The sequence below is a fragment of the Rutilus rutilus genome (assembly GCF_951802725.1).
Source record: "Rutilus rutilus genome assembly, chromosome: 13".
Lineage (NCBI taxonomy): Eukaryota > Metazoa > Chordata > Actinopteri > Cypriniformes > Leuciscidae > Rutilus > Rutilus rutilus.
Genome location: NC_140218.1, coordinates 24447464 through 24469145, shown reverse-complemented (window position 1 = coordinate 24469145; position 21682 = coordinate 24447464). Strand labels below are relative to the sequence as shown.

At 37.7% G+C, this 21682-nt stretch overlaps 1 protein-coding gene across 4 annotated transcripts in view; it reads left to right on the top strand.

The window, feature by feature from the left end:
• The window catches only part of nol4lb (nucleolar protein 4-like b), a 100135-nt gene that overhangs the window by 10518 nt on the left and 67935 nt on the right, over positions 1-21682 (top strand). For 3 of the 4 annotated variants that reach the window (XM_084427858.1, XM_084427859.1, XM_084427857.1), the window contains 3 exons: positions 6780-6935; positions 10516-10627; positions 14560-14669. In XM_084427858.1, the coding sequence (XP_084283984.1) occupies positions 6780-6935; positions 10516-10627; positions 14560-14669 (378 nt within the window). Of the gene's footprint in view, positions 1-6779; positions 6936-10515; positions 10628-14559; positions 14670-20120; positions 20274-21682 lie in introns of those variants that run through there. The other variant, XM_084427860.1, reaches the window with a different exon arrangement.

Below are 21682 nucleotides of genomic sequence, written 5' to 3'. Positions count from 1 at the left end.
GTGGCTGCGTATTCTGGTCTCCCTGCATTCCTGCGGTTGCCATGGTGAAGAATCTCGGTGCTCTAGAGCAGGATAAATTAACAATGTTTTAATTGGCTCAGGACTCTGAGTTACAGTGTGCCTTATCGCTACACTGTCATTTGCGGTGCATTATCATGCACTCTGCATATGCATTCACTCAGGTGTGCATGTTTGAGGACCTTATAAATCCCAATGGAGCAGTGTAACCCCAAGTGTGTGTCCAATCTCATTTCCAACTCAGACACAGCTTACGCCCTGAGAGCTAATATGGCCAAAACATACCATGCACTTCACCAACAGAATACACAGCACTCCGTCCATTGAGCAAACTAATCTTTACCTGGAAAAAAGACGACAGAGGCTCAAGGAGAGAAGAAAAGGGAAAAAAAGAAAGAAAGAAAGTTGAGGGTACATATGTGAAAAGTCATATGGGACTGAGAGAGGGCAGATCAAGAGAGATATGCCCTGTTCTGAAAGCTAGAGAGATGCCTCACATAGGCTGTCTTCTAAAGGTCCGGTCACATTTACTGTTGCTCTGGGAAATCTTGCTGGCAAAATCCAGACATTCCAATTCGAAAAAGTTCCCCACGCAGACCAACAGAAAGCTGTAAGAACAAAAAGCTGTAATAACAAAAATCATAATGTGCACTACCATTCAAATGTTTGGGGTCCGTAAAAGAAGTATACAGTGCTCTCACTAAGGCTGCCTTTATTTGATAAAAAAAATACAATTAAAATGGTAATATTGTGAAATATTATTACAAATAAAAAATCATAATTTATTCCTGTGATCAAAGCTGAATTCTCAGCAGCATTAGTCCAGTCTTCAGTGTCACATGATCCTTCAGAAATGTGGTAAAACATGTGGTAAAATTTACCTTTGTATGGTGAAATTCTGCAGGAATTCATTCAATATGAAATTTTGTAGGAACGTGTGAGGTGAAACATTTCCCTGGATGGATTTTGCATCGGATTCAAGCTGCTTAAATATTTTGTAACATTATAAATGTCATAACTAGATCACATTTTGATTAATTTAAATCTTAATGACCTCAGACCTTTGAATGGTAGTGTATATCCATTAGAGTTTGGCGTTAGCATGTTGCTAAGCTAATGGCGTGGTACTTTAATAAGCATAACTACCCTAGTGAAAAATATATCTACTAAAATAGCATTATATACTAAATATTTTATTTTGTGCTAAGTATACTACAAATACGTTTACATATTTATGTGCTGAATAAAAATACCCTGCAATCGTACTTTTGGTATACTAAATTGGAACAACTCATTTTGTACTTGATGCACTTTAATTGTGCGGAAATAGTGCTGAGGTTCATCTAAAGATGTACTTAAGTATATTTGATTGTGCTGAAGTGGAACTATTGCAAGTATACTTTAGGTACACTTTAAATATCTTTCATTAAAAGACTGATATTATGCAGTGATCATATTCATACTAATAGTGAAGATACTTTTTGGCTTAATATTAACAAATGTGCATTGTGCAATAAAGAAATACTCCAAATAATGTTTAATTATAATTTTATATCAGTAAGTCTTTAGTGATGTGTCAATGAATATGTTAATGACTTTGAAGTATACTCAGTATGAAATAAATGTATTTTAAATAGATTTTGGTATATATTTTTTTCTTTTTTTTACTAGGGTAACTATGCAGAACACAGATGTTGGGTAAAATAAAAAAAAATTATTGGTACTTTTATAAATATACAATATATTACTGAATCAGCATTTTTTTCAACTTAATCCGTAATCTTTGGAGTTTGCTGTAATGCATTCTGGGATTGCTTTCACTGTAAAGGATACATGCTGCCTTAGAAATTGGCCAAAGAAAGTATCTTAGGAGGCCACATAATTAAGTTTACTACTTTCTGGAATGGTCTTCATGTCGGGAGCTTGCCAACGATGCCCTAAAAATGCTGCCTCGGATAGGACATTCACTAGGTTTTGGAACCAAGCAGATGTGAGTGCGTTCCTTCCCTCTTGCTCTCTTGTTAGTCTTATGGACACACACAGACTCCATCATTTAGCCATCAGTTTGTGTATCTACTCAGCCATTTGCCAAGATTAGCCCATAAACTGTGACCGCCTGTCACAATTAGCACTAACCCAGTCAAACTCATTCCACTCCCACTCGATCCTGTCCATCTCTCCCCTACAGATAAAACCCTCTTCACACCCCACATTCCCTCTCGTTTTCGTAATTATTTTTTTTGTCCTGTTTTCTAAAATATTGAAACCTCCTCAAACCTATAGATTTACTTGAGAAGCAAATTTGTCCTCTTGATGTGTGCCAAAACATAGAGCACTCGTCCTGCACGTACCCGTTGTTGAAGATTAGGACAGAAAGACAATCTGTCGTATTTCAGTACCATAAATGCTTGTGTCGCCATCAGCAGGTTTTCCACCCTGGATTTGCCATGCTGAGCTCGGCATGTGGTGCAGGTGTGTGTTAGAAAGAACTTTGTCGTTATTGTTTGTTTGGACGTCTGTATATCAGTGGGGGGTCGGTGTCTGTCTCTTCCTTTTGGCTGAGCACACATGTCTGAAGGGCTTCTCCCCTCCACTGAACTCTTCCACCATCCCTCCATCCCTTGTTTCCAGAGAGGCGGAGACGTGGGGGAGCTGCCGTTGCCTCTCCTGCTCCGACCCAGCTTGTCTCCTAGCAACAGGGCTGTTTGGTCCGGGACCTGGGAGTGGAAGCAAGAGAGAAACAGAGTAGCAGAAAGGAGAGAGTGTTGAGGGAGAGATTAAAAGGGAAAAGGGAAAGCTGTAATTATCTGGTGCTGCTGGAAGGAACAAGGGCCTGGAAGAGCAGAGGGAGAGATGGAGTGAGGGAGAAAGACGGTGATGTTCTGGGTTAGAGGCTAGTGCTTGTAGAAGGGGGGGGGAATCAAGGGAATGGGGGAGGAATGGCAGCATAGCTGGAGGAAGAAAAAGTGTGAGGCTTTAAAAACAGCACAAGCATCCGCATATAGAGGTGGAAGTGCAGTGAAGGAATAATTCCCCTCGCTCATTTCGTTCATTTAGTTGTGTCCAAAATGGTGCCTTCCTGCCCGGTCAGTCAGTGGAAATTGAGCAGTGTCCTAATACAGCTTCAAACAAATAAAAAAAGCAATTAAAATCATGGAAATGATTACTACTAAAAAAAACATAAAAAATGGAAACTGCCCAACAATAAGGAACTTTTAGTATATTTATATTAAGCTCAGCATGAAAGCAGATACTAAAAGCGGCAGATGAAATTGATCCGTACGGATCAAGGATCAACTGCGATCCGTTGCACCCCTAATAATGAATGAACACCCTTATCATCATGATTGCTATCTTACCAGAGATGGAGAAAGATCCTACTCCAGTAAGTAAATGTGTCCCTGTCCCCAAAAATGTTGGTACTCAGAGCCGCTTCCCTCCACGTTTTCTGCTGCGCATCGTTTATTTTTACCACTCAAGCGCACCAGTTATGTGCACCCCTGCTCTAAATGCTGTTTGAAATACTGAGTTTGATTGTACACACTGCTTTTTGTTTACAACAAAAAAGTATTTTTACCTTTTTAAAAGTTGATGAACATTGTTTCTTTCTTGTTTTTTTGACCCTATCAGAAGCAGATCTTAAATAAATGTTTATGTGTTGGTTGACGGGATGAAAAAATGCACATTTATAAACTGATTTATTGCTTTCAGACACCATTTTAAGCACATCAGACACCATTTTTGTTCTCCCAACCAAACGCTGCAGAGGATTGTGGGATTTTACTGCCAGTGAAGGATACATTTCTGCCTTTAAAAATCCACTGAATGAAGGCAACTCAGTGGACAGGATGTTACGCAAACCTAAATCCAGATGTGCCATGATGCATTTCAGATGCAGCCGTGATGTCTTTACTTTTGATACAATAAGATTGCACTAATTTATTTTGAGCACAAGATGCCATGCTGCAGTGGCACAAAGAAATTGCTAATGTCGGGCTCTGAGTGTGTGTGCAGGACAGCCTGGATTTACCCTCTCAGGGTTTCGGTGACTTTGACCCCGTGTAGGCGTTGGGGGAAGGGGGATCTCTCTCTATCCTGTCCTCTCTGCCTTGAGGTGCACCCTGTGTGTGTGTACAGGCATGCGCGAGTGTCCTGTCTGCCGTGCCTGAAGGTACTGTGCTGACCCCCTCCCTCCTGTGTCCCACATTGGCGCGTGTGGTTGGGCTGCTGCTGTCACACACACTATCGTCCCAGGCCGCTGATGTGCCCCGCAACGCTGGGAAAAGGGGGGTGGGGGGGGTTGAAGGCCGGGCGGCATCATGCTACAGCAGCATGAATTTGTAACAAACACACACACACACGCACACTGGCAGAGCCTGGCACACGTGTCCTATCTCCTGAAGTTAATGTAGTGGAGTGGAATCCAGCAGTAAACATGTGTGAGTGCATGTCACATTACTGCAGCGACTCATCTCGTATCAGAACGCACTCCGCGCCCACGCCGGTATTCATGTTTAGTGCACAACTATTCTTATACTGTAACATGATGATTTGCAGGTAGAATATAAGGCTATTTTTATTTGAATACAGATACATTTTAAAACAGCGTTTTCGTTTCAAAACATTCTCCATCCACACTAGTGTTTTAAATTGTTTTCCAAAAGATTCTTGTCCACACTGAAACCAGCTTAAATCATCTTACTGCACATGCGTAAGACGTAATAAAAACTCACTGAGATGATGCAGAGAGACCAGACAGAATAAAGCTCTTATTCTATTCCTCTGCCGTTTTATTAGAAAAATATCCCACTACTTACTGGTGCGTCCATGTTGCACTCAGTCGGCGTTCCATGTGTGGCCTAAACGCAATTGCCTTCATGTTTTGAAGCAGGACAGCAATTGCAAGTACATTTTCTGTCATCTCTGCAGGAATGCAATATTGAGATTGTATAAAGTAACATTTAGCGACACTGAAAGTGAATAGCACATAACGGTATATAACAGACAAATAGGTACAACATCTTTTTCAAATGCTTCCATTTTCACAGTCCATATACAATGTGAAAGAGGGCTTCAAATCTATCCATTTTGGAGAGCATCTTCAAAAAGCTACATTTTCACTGGACAAAAACACCGTCTGAGTGTGGGCCAAAATGTAGAGAAAAACATGTATTTTCAAATGTGTCCAGATTCATGTAGACATTACTTAAAGGCAGGGTAGGCGATTTGTTCTAGGAATGTTTTTTTGTTATGCTGGTTGAAAGTCTCTTAATTGCAATCACTAAGTTAAGTGGTGTAAATGTATTGGGAGCATGCCTATGTTCCCACAGCCCTATGTTCCCACAAATGGCCTACCCCTGACCCCACCCCTAAACCTACCCGTAACTTAGAAATGTGGGAACATAGGGCTGACCCCAGTGTATTTATATGTATATATATATCATCAGTGGAAGGCATAGGACCATAAAATGATCATCCAATCATTGCATTCGGCCCGATTTTAACGCCGTCTCGTCTCATGACGCTTTGTAAACTCTGCTATACGTGTTCATGTGTTCAAGAGGGCTTGGCTTTGGAGACACACTGAAGGAAAGGATCTCATGCTTTCACAGCTAACTTGCTATTGCTAGCTGGTCCGATAATTGCCTACCCTACCTTTTAAGTTATAATTAACGCTAAAATGAATGGTGAGGAGCTGCATTGCTGATACTCCCTTGGTAACCCCGTGGCCCTGTACTGGGGGGTGGAGGGGTCTGAGTGGGGGATATGATGAAGGTGAAGAACTGAGGATGGAGAAGAGCATCCCTGCATGTAATACTGGTGCTGAAAGGAAAGGAAGATGCAGATGTTGATTTGGACCGGGACGGTTATTGATTGGATGGAGGAGCTTGTAGTCGATTGTAAAAAAGGGGTAGGTTTATGCAGACTTAATGACTGGAAAATATCTTTGTACTGTATCAATGATTGAAACAGTAGAGAGTAGTCTGTTGCTTCACTGGAAGAACATTATAAGGTCAAACATTTTTTGTAAAAATGAAATGTGTACATGGATTAATTAAAGGGATAGTTCACCCAAAAATAAAAAATTCTGTCATCATCATCTCAAGTTGTTCCAAACCTGTATGAATTACTTATTAATTAATTGCTGAACACAAAAGGAGATATTTTGAAGGATGTCGGTTACCAGACAGTTGGTGGGCCTCATTATGGAAGTCAGTGGGGCCCACCTACTGTTTGGTTAAAAAAGAAAGCAATGTTATTTTTGTCTCTTGCCCATAGCAGTTGGCAGTAGCTCTGGTCCTCTTATTAACAGTGCAGTTTGCTCATAGGTGATCTTTTGGACATGTTGTGCTTTGATGATTATTAAATTCCACTTTGCAGTTGTCCCCTCCAAATTGTATTCATACATAAATTAGCCATTAAGGTCTTTTCCCATCATTTACCGCTAAACAATAATCTGGTATTTGAACACAGACTTCTGTGCTGGCACTCTTAGTTCAACCAGTCACAGTAAAAAGAATGGCGGTATTTTAATGTCAAAATAGGTATTAACTTTGTTAAACGATTTTAACTGTGTTCATCCAGTTTAATATCAAAAGATGACAAAGGCAGCCCTAATTATATATTAACAAAGCACTGCTGTTTTACATAACAGAATTATGTGCAGTGATCATTGTTATTTGACTTTAAATGGGCAGTTTAGAAGTGAGAGTATAAGTATAACATGTTAAGGAAATGTCCACTTCTCTGTCTGATTTCAGTGTGTGGACGGGGGCTCGGGGTCAGAGAGCTCCTCTCTGAAGAGGGTGGCTGTGGTGGAGGACTTCTACGACATCATCTATGCCATGCACGTGGAGATCAGCTCCGACCCAGCCAAAGCACCCAAACACGCCGGGCAGAAGAAAACGTATAAAGCGGTGAGTAAAGCGAGGAACTTCTCTGTCATCGTCTCTGATCAGTCATGGAAGTATGTTTATGGCCTCGTGCAGGTTAGATTTAATACCCCGTGTGACCCTTTTTGACCGCCTGTATCTGTCGGTCACTTAGAGTGTCCAGTTGATTTGTCCCCTTGATTTATTTCCTCTGTGATTCTTATGAGCAGAAGCGAGTGGCTCGTGGTGTGTGCTGCACTCGTGCTGTGTGTGTTCCTGGTGTGATTCGTAGAGAATCACTGGCCTCTGTGAGTTTTGGGTGAATCAGTCAGAATACACATTACCTGATAAATGAAAGCTGGAGGGACTGAAATGAATCAATGAATTTTTTTCTGTTTCTTCTTTTTGCATTTCTTTCTTTCTTTCTTTCTTTCTTTCTTTCTTTCTTTCTTTCTTTCTTTCTTTCTTTCTTTCTTTCTTTCTTTCTTTCTTTCTTTCTTTCTTTCTGTCTTTCTGTCTTTCTTTTTTTCTTTCTTTTTTTCTTTCTGCATTTTTGCATTTCTTTCTGTGTTTCTTTTAGCATTTCGGCGATTCTTTCTTATTGCATTTCTTCATTATTTATTTTTTGCATTTCCTTTTTTTTATTTAGCATTCTCATTCTGCATGTTTTAGTATTTCTTTTTAAATTCTTTATTCATTTATGCATTTCTACCTCTTTCTTTTTATTGATAATTTCTACATTTACTTTTCTATTTTCTTTCTTTCTGCATTTTTTTTGCATTTCTTTTTTATTTCTGCATTTCTAACTTTTTTGCATTTCCTTTTGCATTTTTTTTCCTGCATTTCTGTGTTTACTGTATTTCTACACATTTCCTTTTTTTGTCTTGTATTCTCATTCTGCATTTTTTCATTATTGTATTTCCTTTTTCTTTCTATATTTCTTTTTTGATTCTTCATGCATTTCCATCTTTCGTTTCTTTCTGGCCTTTTATTCATAATTTCTGCATTTTCTTTTCTATTTTCTCTTTCTTTCTGTATTTCTTTCTGCATTTATTTCTTTATTTCTGCATTTATTTCTGCATTTCCTTTATTTCTTTCTGTATTTCTGAATTTCTTTTGATTTATTTCTGCATTTCTCTCTTTTTTTTGCATTTCCTTTTGCAATTAATTTTTTTCCTGCATTTTCACAATATTTCTACAAATTTTATATTTTTGTCTCATTTTTCATGTTTTTGCATTCCGTTTTAATTTTTTTAATTATTTTCTTTCTTTCTTTCTTTCTTTCTTTCTTTCTTTCTTTCTTTCTTTCTTTCTTTCTTTCTTTCTTTTTATTTATTTATTTGTTTATTTATTTATTTTTCTGCATTTTTGTAAGCAGAGATAGGTTCGATTTATTTAGGTCTGCGGTGAACATCTTTAGAACTCTGTATCACACGTGCTGTCATGGAAACATGGGAAGTGAGAGTGACATGGGCTGCTCTCACCTGGTGTGGGGGTTATGCAGAGGTCCAGTGCTGCTACTGCCCTCTTTTGGACAGCTACAAAAGTGCATTTTTACACTCCATGTGCATTTAGCTATCATTTACACACGTTATTCCAATAAATGCATAAATAAGTTTGTTTTTGGTTGTGTAGCATTAATAATTTCTGTGATGTATGTTTTAGTCTTTGACTAACAGACACATATATTGTGTCCTCCACACTGTCCCTTGTTCCTCTCGCGTCTGACAGCTGTTGGTCTGTGAGGGCAGGGCAGGGCCACGAGCAGAGCTTTTCCCTGCGCATCAGGATTTCTGTTCCTGCTCTTCTTAGGATCTCCTGGAGGAATCAGGGTACTAGAAAGGAGAAAGCTCAGTTTTTTTTTTTTGGCTCTTGTATCAGTGCTTGTGTGTTTAGCTCAGCTTCTGTCTTCGTAATGCACACACATACATGTTATACCCTCCAGCTGTGGTTTCATGGCCACCCATGCTGGTTTGTTAGAGCCTCACAGGAGATTAGAGAGACACGAGGGACCTTCAATGTGGGGGTGTACTTTCTCTTTTTCTTTGTCCAGTTTAATGGCAGAAAGGTGGAGGAGGGAGAAACTAAACAGACATGAAAAAGAAGAGGGAAAATATAAAAGAAAGATACATATACAGTTTTTTTATTTGTTGTGTTGATAATGGTGTGTAACTTTCAAATGATGCATTGTTTTACATTAAATGACAATGTTTGGCTGTGAGAGTGTATATGTAAAAGAATATAAAACAGATAATCGTTCAATGTGTGCAAATACAGTGAGGTCCAAATGTCTGAGACCACTAGTGAAAATGCTTGTTTTTCTTTTTTTTGTATCAGCAAAACAATTAATAAAAACTTTAGCAAATAACATGAATGTCAGAATGTCTTAGTATTGAACAAGATGCATGACCTCTATACGCATGCGTACAAGCTGATGATCATGTTCTCCAGCATGATTTCACATAATCCAAAAAAGTATCTTGAGCTTAATAAAAGAACCACTGACGGTCACGGAGCCACATGATCAATGTCACTAATTTATTTAATTGTTTAGTGACCTCCATGAATTGCAAACTTCTAACATTTTATATAAACGTTTTAAGTTTTTTCAAAAACCTTACTTTTTTTTTCAATTTATATTTTAAATGTTTCACAGATTTTCAATGTCTCAGACTTTTTGGATCTCTCTGTACATATATGTGTGACAGAGAAATGTTTTGACTAGGACAATTATGAGCATTCTCACTAAAGTAAATGATGTCACCCTTCATATAGACATGGAAGCGTGAGGGAGAGGTGTTGTGAGTGTTTGTAAATGTAAAAATGTCTGTATAGTCTGACAGTATCCTAAGAAAATCTCTAAGCATTCACACCCTGTCTGCAGACTAGTCATCTCTTGTGTTTCCTGTCACTGCCTCTCTACAGCTCTTTGCTAAGAGAAAATGGGAATAAATCATTTTTTCTCTGCACCTCTCTTAGATATTAGGTGTCTCAAAAATGCATAATGTTGATAAGTACTGTATACGTAAACAAGTAACCAATTAAAATGTATGGTAAAATAACGAGTATGACACGTACATGTTTATGGTTAGTTCAATTCAACAACATAACATTACCATTAATGGTTTCACAAATTAGCTAAACTTTACAATCAGTGTCTTTTGGAAAAAAATCAAATAAAGACTGTATAAATAAAAGAAATCAAACATTTTACATCTAAATAATGGCACCTGTTATTACTTGTGCACATCCATTATAAAAAAAAATCTCCAGAAATGAAAATAAATAAATACATAAAAAGAAAAAAATCTATATTTTAACATTTCAAGTAATAGCAGCTATACAGCAGATGATTGCTTGTGCATATCTCTTGTAAACCTCAAATTAAATCTCCAAAATAGTCCCACTGATTTATGGGTTTCATTTCTTTTCTTGTTTTGGTAACTGTAAACTGCATTTATTTTCATAATCATCCCTGTTCCATCTTTCTTATAAATTGTTGCTGTCTTATCTGAGAACATTTTACCATACATTAAGCTTTGGCACTACTCGAGTTTGAGTTTGTAGGATCAGTGAGTCTAAAAGATCCTGATGTGAAGTTTAAAATGGTGTGTTTGTGTGTCAGATAGCGGAGACGTATGCGTTTCTGCCCAGAGAGGCGGTGACCCGTTTCCTGATGAGCTGTGGAGAATGTCAGAAGAGGATGCACATCAGCCCCAGCGGAGCAGAGTTCAAAGGTATCACACCACACACACACACACACACACACACACACACACACACACACACACAGACCAATCTAGATTTCTTTAGATTTACTATAGGTTTACACCTTTAGGTATTAACTCTATCAAGGGTGGTTTGCGTACATCATCTTGACTCCAAAGAGAGCTGAAAAGCTAGAATCCGTTCATTCCCATATATTTAAATCATATTCATATCTATAATGCTTCATTGGACAGCTCATTGTCTTTGTTAAGAAACCCCCTCTCTTCCCTTTTGTCCCCTGCCCACCCTGTAACGAGCTCCCCCCGTCGTGCCAGCCTGAAGCTAATGAAACCCCCTCTGGCCACACCTCCTCCCCCTCGCACACACTCATCCCAACACCCTCTGATTAGACTGCAGTCACTGGAGTGTCCTGCTAGCCTCCCTACACATGGCAATTAGCCCAATTACGGGCCTTTTAACAAAGAAAATGCCTCTGAAACCAGATTATTTCTACAGAGAGTGAGAGGGATTGTGGGTGGAATCCAATGGGGGAGGGATTTGATTGGGAGATTTTCATTGGAATGGAGAATTGAATGAATAAAACTCAGTTATTTTGCCATTTTGGCGAAGCTGCAACCCCAGTTAGGCCGAACCCAGCAGTGCGGGTTGCCAATCAGAAGAACTGCCCTCAAATGTCCCGCTCGCTGAGATAAACAGAGAGGAAACACCTCCCAGGCCTGACCTGTCAGTGTTGTGTCAACGGTGCGGGCTTAGGTTGGGTGTTGCTCATAAAGAGAGCTGCTAATTGGCTTCTTGCCCATGGGGGTGCACAGACCTCCCCCTCCCTCGCTCCAGCCGGCCGTACGAAAGTTCAGTGCTGAATTATTCAAAGTAATTAATTACTGTAAACTCGCTCTGTCTTTAATTGACACTCAGGCTGTGGTTGATATCGGCTCTTTTATCCACATATCTATTTCTGTCGTACAGCTTAATGTGCTATTTATGTATAGATACTGAAGAAGTGATAGTAGTAGTACATACAATACTGACCATCATGGGGAAATCTCAGAGTCAAAATAAGATACACCGGTGTTTTGCCACATGAGAAGTTAATTCTATGTATCATCTTTTTACTATTTTAATTCATTTTACTCTAATTAATTTAATAACTGTATCATTTATCTCTTTTAATTCCTTTTATTACTGTTTTAATTTCCCCTGCTTTTATTTTGTGTCTATAGCAATTCATAGAGCTTTGCATTGAAAATAGTGTGATTTATTATGCTTTAAAGTAGTACACTTTGATATGTTGACTAATATACATGTAAAGTATTTGATTATAATTTTAACTGTTGTGTAATTTGATATTACATGTAAAATGAATATAGAACATAGCAACTTCATCATTCTAAAATTTACCATAAATGCTTGTCAGTACAAACAGCAGTCTTTAACCATATTTCAGAGATAACTGAATAGTGCTGTCAAATCAATTAATCGTGATTAATCGCATCTAACATAAGTTTTTGTTTACATAATATATATGTGTGTGTATATTTTATGATTACAGTTATATATATTATGTGTGTGTGTGTGTATATATATATATATATATATATATATATATATATATATATATATATATATATATAAACAACTTTTATTTTAGAAGCGATTAATCGTGATTCATCGATTTGACAGCACTATAAATTACATGTAAAGATGTACTTAAGTGTGTTTTTGACCCTTAAGTTCAGCTAATTGCATTTAATATAAATATAACATGGTAATAAGTGTCTGTTTGCACTCAAGTATATTCTTTTAAAGTATATTATTTCCATAGTAAGTACTCTTTTTAAAAGTATGCTTAAAGCTACAATGTGTATTGCTATATGCAAAATATACAATATGCTAACCTCTTTCAATAACAAAGGCGTGTGTTGATGACGCATAAGCGGAATTATGGAACTTGTCGTCATGCTGAAGGATCTAATAATGTTTATGGATAAGTGAATACATTGATGTTTTTAACATGACTGGTATGAAGCAGGTCGCGATTGGTAATGAGAGACATATCTGCGCCACATGCGAGTCCCACGGATATAAAGGAATAAGGACATTTCATTCTACAGAACTAACTTACCTGCAAGTACTGAATAATACTCACACAGATCAGTCTATTAGACTAATGAAACTTGTGAGGTAACGCAGCGCTGTTTCAATTGGTCTACACTATCACACTAAACTGCATTTGAGTGTGTTGAAAGTTATAATATTATTCTATGTGTTAGCTTATCTGTATGAAACTAGCAGTATAAGCTAGATCAACATTAGAATAACATACCTATCATATTCTAACAATTCATCATGTTGAGCTATATAACATTGATTAGTTTTATGTACATTTGCTCACCTCTACATTTGCGCGTCTCTGTCAAGTTGAAGTTTGTCACAGACGTGGACCTCTCGGCATCTCGAAAACACCACGCTGATATTGATCCTCGTTTTAGTTCTAGTCTGCTTAGTTTTAGTCTGCTTGCCATGGTCCATAATGTTTGAACGAAACAACAACAGCGTGAGCGTAAAGCTAGACGTAACGCAGTTGTCCACGTCTGTCGCCATGGTTACTATGGCAGTATGAGCGGAAACCAGGGTTAACGTGGATATTATGTCATTGACAGGCGACAAGTGGGACAGGGCGACAGGGACGAGCCATTATTTAAAATGGGAATTTCTCTGAAATTAAAAATCTTTGGGAACTTGTGGGATATTGTAAGTACACAACTGCAGGAAATATATCACACTGTTCAAGTGATTTTTGGATATTTTATTACAAAAATCGTACATATTGTAGCTTTAAGTGAACTTCTTTTTCACAAGGGATGTAATTTAAAGTTCAGTAATTTTATGCTAGCTTGTTTGTCTTCATTATTTCCTTTTTTGTTGCATTTGTGACAGATTAGTGACCAAACAACAATTATAGCTTTTAACATAAGTTTTTGCAGTTCCAGCCTATAGGTGAAAAATGTATTGGACTACTTCATCAGGGAGACTTTTTAGCAGCCTGACAAAACTAGAAGCCTGCAAATCACTTTTGTCTTTAACCATTATTATGTTGGTTTTAGTGATGATTTAGTTCCTGCAGGAATTTTTGTTGTTGTTTGTTGTGGTAAATCCATATGAAATGAGAAAATGAGGTTGATCAATACACAGCAAACAGCTCATCCATTACTGATAGCCTGTGTGTGTATGTGTGCGTGAGATTATCAGCAGGTAATGGGTTGCTTCATGGCTCTTTTAACTCAAAGCTGATAAAATCAATAATAAGAAGGATGTTATATGACTAAAAAAAAGCCTCCATATTTACAAAATCTAAAAGAAATTGTTGAGAATTCCTTGCAATGTGTTTTTGACCTTCTTCAGAACCTTAGGGAGACCATAAGTGCACTTCTTTGTGTGAGTGCACTTAAAATTAAGTGTATATGTGTGCATTTAATAACACACACACACACACACACACACACACACACACACACACACACACACACACACACACAGATGAATTAAAAAAACAAATCAGTTGTCATTATCGTCACCGTCAGAAGCATTATCATGATCTTTCCAAACATTCACAATGATTTTTTTCTCACAGTAGCTTTGGATGGGGGAAAAAACAGCTGTTGTGGGAGAGTGGGTTTAAATTTCTATACATTTCCTCGATGCATATTAATGTAATTTGCATATGCATTTCTTATAATTAGGCCTTTGTTTAGCATTGTTAATCTGGCAGAGGCAGAAGTGTGCCTGCGGAAAACACTGGGGCAGATACTGCCCTCTAGTGACAGCTTAGAGAAATAACACACTCCATGTGATTCTCAGGTATAACAACAGAATTATTGACTTTTCCTGTCACGATAAATATGTATGGCCTCACTGTTGTAAATCTCTCATGCTTTCTCAGAGAACAACCAACCGACCTCTCTGGCGGCCGACCTCATAGACTACAATATGCCCCTCACGACAACCTACCTGAAACAGAAGAAACTGCAGTGCATGAACAACAACGAGCAGGTAAAGCAGTCTTCTCTAGTATTCAGCGTTCACTGACCGACAGACATCCACATCTCGTTTCAGTCCATCCAGATGGTGCAGTAATCATTGTGGGTGTTGTGCATTACTGACAGGTATTTCAGGCACTTTCAGCATTTACACCAGGTAATATGCAGTAACATGGACTCTGTCATATCGGCCACCCGTGGGTGGATGAGAATTAGTTTGGTATTGTATTTAGAAGGAATGGCAGTTAGTTCTGTTGTAATTAACAAGTTTTCTGAACAGCTTGCTAATTAGCTGAGGTGTGAGAAAACCGGTCAAATGCCAATCTAACAAATAAACGCAAGCCATACTTAACAGTCATGCACACCTCAGTGTGTGTACATACACACACACTCACAATTTTTAATTTATTAAATTTGATCTTATTTTAATTTTACACTAAAAATAAAGTTTCTGTATTGACATTTATGGTTCCATGAAGAACCTTTATTCATGGAACATGGAACCTTTATATTCCACCAAAGCTTCTTTATAGTTGAAAAAGGTTCTTTTAGATTTTTGAAATGTTCTTCACACTAAGAAAGAAAAAAATAAAAACAGTTATTTTAAGAACTGATCACTGAAAGGTTCTTTGGGGAACCAAAAATGGTTCTTCTATGGCATCATTGTGAAAACCCCTGTTTTGGAACCTTTATTTTTAAGAGTGTATTTCATTTTGATGTTCATTGTTGAAACATACAAATCAGGGTTTTAAACAACATTTGGGCATTTTTAGACCAAATATTGATAACAGGGTTGCAAAATAACAATGCTGCTTTACTAACTTCACTTGGCATTGCTGTTCCTTCAATTAGTCATGGCACATGACATAACCAGGCAACACTATAACCACTACTGTCTGAACCAGCATTAATACTGGTCTAAGCTAGTCTTTTTGATTTCACTACTGCTTCTATTTTCCTGTTATCATGAAGCCAGTGCAAGACAAGATGTGCCACAGACATTTCCTTTTATTTTAGAATCTACCTGTGCACTGCAGTTGTTTGCTTTCAATTTACTGTGAAATTCTTCCAAGAGTCTCTTATATAAAACCACAATGCCACACAATGCTTAGGATCTTTGTTTTGAATATACGCCTTTTGTGTGAGAGGGTTTGCTTTTTTCGAAAATTACAGGGAGCAGACAGGAAGAGTGTGTGTGTGTGTGAGAGAGAGAGAGAGAGAGAGAGAGAGAGAGAGAGAGAGAGAGAGAGAGAGAGAGAGAGAGAGAGAGAGAGAGAGAGAGAGAGAGAGAGAGAGAGAGAGAGAGAGAGAGAGAGAGAGAGAGAGAGAGAGAGAGAGAGAGAGAGAGAGAGAGAGAGAGAGAGAGAGAGAGAGAGAGAGAGAGAGAGAGAGAGAGAGAGAGAGAGAGAGAGAGAGAGAGAGAGAGAGAGAGAGAGAGAAATGTCCTATTGCAGTTTTGGTCTCCGAAGGGTGGGGCATGACAAGAGAAGCTGGCAGTTGAAAGCGCAAGAAGCTCTATAAAATAGGGTACAGCTATTTATCCCATTACCTTTTTTTGTGATAACTATTAGATATGTTAAATGAGCTATTATATTAATTATCATTAACATTGCATGTTTTAAACACATTAAAAACTGTACCTCTTGACTTAAAAAGGGGATTTGTCCCACCTCCTCAACTTTGACCTTCTCAACTGGGTCCAAGAATTAAAGTTCTACAACTATGTCATTTTGTTCTGCTAATTTGATTTTGATTTTATATATATATATATATATATATATATATATATATATATATATATATATAAATTATAATTATTATAATTTTTTTTATTCATGGGAAATATAACTTTATAAATGGCTACATGGGACATAACTACAATAACAACAAAATCACATTTGGTCCCAAACTAACAAGCCTCTACCAAGTGGCAGCTTAATTTAGGCTACATACCTGATTTTTAGGTTGCAAAAATCAAAAACTTGAAAGTGTGATGTTGGTAAGATTATTTAATGCTTTTGAAAGTCAATTTTATTTTTTATTTTGATTATTACAGTAAATACAGTAATAGTAAACTGTTTTCCATCTGAATATATTGTAATATGTCATTTATTCCTGTGATGCAAAGCAGAATTTTCAGCGTCATTACTCCAGTTTTCAGTGTCACATGATCCTTCAGAAATCATTCTGATGATTTGCTGCTCAAGAAACATTTATTATTATTAAACAGTTGTGCTGCTTTATTATTATTTTCATTTTAATTTTTTTCAGGATTCTTTGATTAATAGAAAGTCCAAAGGAACAGCATTTATTTGAAATAGAAATCTATTGTAACATTTTAAATATTGACTGTCTCTTTTGATCAGTTTAGTGCATCTTTGCTGCATAAACATATAAAAAAAAATTTCTAAATCCAACTGACCTCAAATTTTTGAACAGTAGTGTAAAATTAAACCGTTCATATAATATAATTTGACCTCCTAAAGCTAGTGATGATCATTTTAGGGTTAAGCTCCTCCTTTCATTGTTAAATGTCCTATTTTGTACCCTATTTGCAGAAAGTGCCAAGAGGCAGATGGAGAAAGGCAGAGTAAGAGACAGAGACTAAGTGCTGAGATATAGAAATGGCAAAAGAATAGAGAGAGAAACTCAGAGTCACACAAATAAGCAGAATAATTAACAAAGAGGCTTGGATGAGTAGGAGCGAGAGCAGAGGATGTGGCGAGGAGGCTGGTCGGCCCTGCAGGACGTGTGTGTCCAGCTCAATTCAATAAAGAAGGAAATTAGCAGCATCCTTCCTGCAGGCTGCAGACTCCCGGCTCTCAGAGGGGGATGGAGGAGATTAAGGAGAGGGGGAATGTTCATTATCGGTTATGGCTTTTTTTTTTTTTACCCACTTGCTGTATCTCCTCTTTAGGAAACTCATTTCGTTCTCTCTCCTCCTTTAGCTCTCTCTCTCTCTCTCTCTCTCTCTCTCTCTCTCTCTCTCTCTCTTTCTCCCTCCCTCTTTCTCTCTCTCTGGGGAAAGGTGTGAGATTCTCAAATATTCTTGCAAATGATATAGGCCTACTCTAGTCACAGAAAACATGATTGATTTTGTTCCATATACATTCTTACTTTTTCATGCATTAAATGGATAACCGTTGTTTCTTTTATGTGATAGTCTGTCAGCTTTTCTGAAAAATAGCTGCTGTATTCGGGAGTGTTAAATGTATTTCGTCTATTGTCACACTGAACAATTAGTAGTGTCACTACTAAATTTAAAATGGAAGAGGTTGCAAGACTAGCAGTGTAAGTGAATGTGAATGTGTCATTTGTTCTTCTAAAAGCTGTATTGTGCTTTTTTGTCTGTAGGTGGCAGATTTACCAAGCAATTCATTCTGCTAACTAACAATCCATACTAGCTGAACAAAGTTGCTGTGGAATCTTTTGCTGGTTTATTTCAGATACACTACAAGAGTCAAATTTAAAAGACTCAAGGACATTTGAGTTACCATGACAGATTATTTTATTTATTTATTAATTTAGTCATGTATTGCCTCTGGTTTGGCAGTGGGTTGATATGCTTTCTTATAAGTTAACCTGTTCCTTGTTTTACCCCTCATTAGATTATGTTTTTTTGGTTCAGTTCTTTGTCTGTTCTCGTGTGTGTTATGAGGTTTTCTGTCCCCTGGCGTATTCTTGGTGTTCCTGAGTGTTTTGCTTTCTTTTAAAGAGATATAAATAATTGAAATCATTGAAAGTTCTGTCATCATTTACTCACCCTCATATCGTTCTAAACCCGTGAGACTTTCATTCATCTTCGAAACCCAGATGAAGATATTTAAATTGAATCTGAGATATAAAGAGACACGATCGCTTTATATGATGAACAGATTGATGTGCAAGAACCGTGTAAAATCAGCACGTTTGAGCTTCAGCAAGAACCAATGAGGTTTGTTCTCGTGTTACGCAGCACGTTTGAGCTTCAGCAAGAACCAATGAGGTTCATTCTCGTGTTACGCAGCACGTTTGAGCTTCAGCAAGAACCAATGAGGTTCGTTCTCGTGTTACGCAGCATGTTTGAGCTTCAGCAAGAACCAATGAGGTTCGTTCTCGTGTTACGCAGCATGTTTGCGCTTCAGCAAGAACCAATGAGGTTCATTCTCGTGTTACGCAGCACGTTTGAGCTTCAGCAAGAACCAATGAGGTTCATTCTCTTGTTACGCAGCATGTTTCAGCTTCAGCATGAACCAATGAGGTTCATTCTCGTGTTACGCAGCACGTTTGAGCTTCAGCAAGAACCAATGAGGTTCGTTCTCGTGTTACGCAGCACGTTTGAGCTTCAGCAAGAACCAATGAGGTTCATTCTCGTGTTACGCAGCACGTTTGAGCTTCAGCAAGAACCAATGAGGTTCGTTCTCGTGTTACGCAGCATGTTTGAGCTAGAGCAAGAGATTTGTTCTCAAACATCAAGCAAATACGGTTGAGCTTCGGTTTGTTCATTGATCAAGTTTTATATGTGAAATAAAAGCCTGAATTAAATTAGTTCATCATATAAAGTGATTGTGTCTCTTCAGAAAATTTGTACTAAACCGCTTGATACATATGGATTAATTTTACGATCTCTTTATGAACTTTTTGAAGCGTCAAAGTGGTAGTTGCATGGACTTTCAAATGGAAGGACAGAAATCTCTCCGATTTTCATTTAAAATATCTTTCATATGTTTCAAAGATTAACGAAAGTCTTATGGGTTTGGAACAACATGACGGTGAGTAATTGATGACAATTTTTTTTCTTTTTTTTTACATTTTGGGTAAACTAACCCTTTAATAAAAATACTATTTGCGATTGGATTCTCTTTTCTTCCTGTGTGAACCAAGCTGTGACACACACATTGTAAACAGGTTTAAAAGACAATGACTCACATTGTCTTCTTGCATTGCTATTGTAAATCTTTTTCCTAATGTCAATCTAAATAATGCAAAATAATAGTTTGCATTATGAGCAAGAGTTGTATTGGCTGATTCCTTTGAATGTATGTGCTTCTCTTGAGGGCTCCATTAGTGACTCTTACATCAAAGGGTGTGTGTATGTTCATGCACTTAGATGTTCACTGGGTAATTGAGACAGTAGTTTACCATACTGTTGTATAGGAAAAGAAAAAAACTTGTCAGTTTTCATTGTTTGTTCTTATTTCAACCATACAGTCGTCAATATGCTGAGACAGTGTGGAATGGATGTGCTCTTTCTTTAGCAAACACCAAAACGGATTATTTTTATATGAAAATGGATTTCTAGCACAATTGTCGCTTTTACAGTGGAGGAAGATGGAGGCAGAAAGAAAAGAGTGGAGGGGAGGGAATGAGGATTGCTCTAAAGTGGTTTTGGTGATTCTGTACCTCACTGTACTTCTAGCGGGGGCGTGACGTCAGCGCGCGGCCCCGCCTCCATCTTCGGAGCTGGTTGCTGGAGAGAGAGAGAGAGAGAGAGAGAGAGAGAGTCGCGCGGAAGGCTCTCGCGACCGCAGCAATATTGTTGCAATATTAAACGGATAGAGAGTGGAGAGGAGAGGGGCTCTGCAACGAGAGGAGATCTGAGAAGAATATTAAAAACAAATTGCGTCCACCAGTGAAGGTAAGGATTAAATTAGGCTGACATGACTTCATTATCTTAAATAGCAGGTTATTATAGCTTTCCCCTCCAGCAGAACACGGTGTTTTGTTGACTAGAGCTGCAAAGAGCATATGGGAAGGTCGTTATGTTTATTTATTTGTTCTAATTGGGGTTTTAATACTGAGTTATGACATTTGTACGTTTTAAGTTGAACAGTTAAAAGGACATAGCCGTTGTTTACCATGGCGTTTAACCTGTACAAACACGCGAAGCGTTTGCCGGTCAAGTTGAACAGTATTGATGACGGAATGAAGACGGTTATTTTAACATGTTAGTGCGTCGCAATCGCGATACCTTGGCAACAGGATAGCGTCCATGGTTGCTTTATGTTTTTCAGCAGTCAGCATTTCTGTCTGGAGTTGAGTATTAGTTGTGACTGTCATATGTTGTTAAATATGCGCTTTCTGCACGCTTGATGGATTATTGATAATGCACGCATGGATTCTGACAGCAGTGTGTTACTTTTTTGTCAAGTTTGTTTGTTCATTTAATTTAGCACAATGAGTATAAATACAACCTGGCAGAAATATGTGCAGGACAGTCAGTTGTGTCTATTTGAGGTCTTGTTCAAAACATGTACTGCATAGGATCTGTATAGAGTAAAATATGAAATTTACTTGCAAATAACATCTGAACTAAACAATAGAAATGCATGAGACAGAAAGGTTGAGGTTTGGAGTCCTTTCATCAGTTGTGGCCCTCAGACTGTTTGAAATTGTTTATGGATCATGACATTAGTCTAGCTATATGAAAATATGAATCCAGTTTAAAATAGAATTATATATAGCTAGACTAATGTCATGATCCATAAACAATTTCAAACAGTTGCAAATAACATCTGAACTAAACAATAGAAATGCAATTTGGGCAGCTTGCATGATTGAGGTAAATTAATGTTGCATATAGTCAAGATATTAAAGTTTTTTTTCCCAGATAACGTTATCTGGGAAAGACTTAATGATATGGATATATTTTTAACACGAATGACGATAAACATACACTAATATGGTAGCTTTATAAACTTTATTAGCAGGATATAATTCAATTATTTAAACCATTCTTTTTTAATTTATATATAATATATTTTATTTAAAATATCCAGCATGTGCCTTGAAGCGTTTTGTTGTGGGTTTTTTTTTTTTTTGTTGCGGGCAAAGCTGGTTCTGCAGGTTTACATGCATGAAGGCCTGAAACCAGAGAACAGCTTACTAACTTACCTAAATATCTAAAAGGGCTTTTTGAATCATTAAGATTAATGCGTTTCAGAGATTCCTGCCTTTCCTTTTGTAGTGCCACTGTTTTTGTGTCCCTTTTGGGTTTGTACAGCCACTTGTTCTTGCACCACTGCAAATGGCACTTGCCATAGCTTC